This window comes from Carassius gibelio, chromosome A21, assembly GCF_023724105.1.
Source record: "Carassius gibelio isolate Cgi1373 ecotype wild population from Czech Republic chromosome A21, carGib1.2-hapl.c, whole genome shotgun sequence".
Lineage (NCBI taxonomy): Eukaryota > Metazoa > Chordata > Actinopteri > Cypriniformes > Cyprinidae > Carassius > Carassius gibelio.
In genome coordinates, this window is record NC_068391.1 from 1373175 (window position 1) to 1375688 (window position 2514).

Sequence of the window (2514 nt, forward strand, 5' to 3'; positions counted from 1 at the left end):
AAAGGTTTAGACATCACTATTTTCGGTCTGCACCCTGCCTGCCAAAACGGAGACCATTACCTCGGTCACAATAAAGGCTACTTCTACATCATCAAGGGTAACTCTTACCGTAGAGTCACCGATCTGTCGACGGACAGCGGTGCTGTAGTTTACAGCCTTCATCCCAACTGTCAGGGTGGAGACCACTACCTCTCAGCCTTTGGCAAGTTTTACATCATCTTCCAAGAGAAGGGCACTTACCGGAGAACAACCAACATGAATCACGACTGGGAAGCTGTAGAATACAGCCTGCATCCCAACTGCAGAGACGGTCTGTATTACTGGGGCCTGCCAGACCACTACTACTTCCTCAAACCCGTCTCAGATTGGGGAGTCGAGTACTACAAAGGGACCAACTTCAACAAAGACGACTGCACTGCTGTCTACTCGGTTCATCCCGACGTTCTTAACTTCCTGCCTGGAGGGCTGTCTGTAACCAAAGGCCCAGCATTTGGCGTTTGGGAGAATATTAAAACCATAACTAATGACAGCAAATCACCTGTGACCTGGCAGAAGAAAATTAATAAAAAGGTTGGCTACAATAAGGAGAAGATGTCCCAAATCACGCACACCTGGAATATCGCCACGTCCGCCTCTGTTGAATCCAGAGCCCTTTCCGAGTTAATTGGGAAGTTGCAGTTCTCCTTTTCTGCAGAATATGGAGGTTCGCACGTCAGCACTGAAAACGAGAGCTGGGACGAAGCGACCGAAGTAGAAGAACATCTCACAGTCGAGCTGAAGCCACATGAGAGTTTATATCTGTGGCAGTACAAACTGGGTCTCGGACAAGAACCGGTGTTGTTCTGCCGTGATTTAAAGATTTACGATGAGCCAAATCCTCCATCTGAAGTCCCGCTGCCACGCGCGCAATCATGAACAATTATCAACAGTTTTACTCCAAGAGTAATTGAATAAGGCATAGAATTAAGGCAGTGATTAAATACACATATCTAAATGGTTAATTCCTACAACATTTGGCTTTTTGGATGTTTTTTAAAAGGAAAAAAATGGGTGAAAAGTTGCTGAAGATTGACCAGTCAAAAACATTGCATTCTTCACTCATCATGCATAAATGCCATTTGGATTTTACTTTCAATATGTTAAATAAAGCTGGCATACTGCTTTTAAAGTTTTTGGTGTTTTCCTTGACAGTCTGTTTCTTTACTAAAATGTTAAGCAATGATATGTTCACACAATGCAAACATTATCATTCTTAAGATGCAACATACAAATCTTTAAATAATCGAAATAAATGAGCAGCTGCTTCTGAGGCAGAATTTGTCCCAGGCATATGACACCACAACTACAGGGTGTTCAGTGATTTCTTTCACCAAATATGTTGTTCGCTTATTAATAAGTTAAAGGTAAGTATTTCTATTGCATTAATGTCAATGAACTTAAAAAAAAAATAATAATAATAATCTTGAGCGGCTCTTAAAGGAGTGGCGCTCACATGTGTGTCTGAAGGACCAGTACACTCTCCTCACAACCTCAGTTTACTGGCCAGTCACACACACACACACACACACACACTATCATGTAATAATCACGCAGCTAGCTCTTTCCTGCACTCTCCTGTGTCCTCGTGTTCACAAACCCGTGGCTCTAACGCAGCGCTCTGGTGAAGAACATCGATCCGGTGTCTGCTCCTAAAGAGCCGACTCAAAGCCCGGTCACAGTCGCAGTTATAGGACACAAATCAAATCTTTGGGAAGGTAGTGTGTGTGTGCTGACCCTCCTCTAATGTCTCTGATAGATCAGTTGTGTGCTAATGATAATGAATTCTCTCTGTTCTGTCAGTCTGATGGTTCTCAGGAGAGTCTTTTGTTTTAAATAGTTGGGAAAATCTAAGTAGAGCGGAGATTCCCAGCCTGATCGATTCCCTCTAACTACACTATTGATTAGGTGCAGTAACATTTATTATTTATTAATTATGAGGAGTATGGACTAGGAAGAGTCTCTCTGTCTCTTCTGATGGGGTCAGCAGCCGTGAGCGGAGATCATTTGGTGCATGTATGAATGTGCTAGAGACATACACCGACACGTCTGAAACATGACTCTGCGTCTTTGACTTTATCTCCTCGGGACGGATCATGAGTGTGACGATCTCACTGAAAGAGGAACGTCACACACACCTGCTTCGAGGGGGAGTAGAGCGTGGACGAATCTTCATTCTCGGGTGAGTAACTCTTTATGTTAGTAGCATGACTACTTTTAGTTGGTTACTCGCCATCACAGAGCGAGATGAAGAGGCGAGCGATGTAACCTTGCCAGAAAGAGTGTTAGGCGTCTAAAAATATCCCTGATTACTGGTGCAGCCCTGCAGCTCCAGAGACCCGATCAAAGTATTGATGAGTGAACCCCAGCCTTAGAGAACACGGAAACAACCGCAACAGAACTATTGATCAGGAGCTCGGCCTATCTCTGTATGACAGCCTGTTCCCTGCTCACACACACACACACACACACGCACAC

General features: G+C 44.1%; 1 protein-coding gene across 1 annotated transcript in view; it reads left to right on the forward strand.

The window, feature by feature from the left end:
- The window catches only part of LOC127942242 (uncharacterized), a 3484-nt gene extending 2569 nt beyond the window's left edge, over window positions 1-915 (forward strand). The window contains exon 2 of the mRNA XM_052537932.1: window positions 1-915. This exon is cut by the window's left edge and continues 128 nt beyond it. Coding sequence (XP_052393892.1) covers window positions 1-915 — 915 coding nt within the window.
- Window positions 916-2514: the final 1599 nt, after the last annotated feature.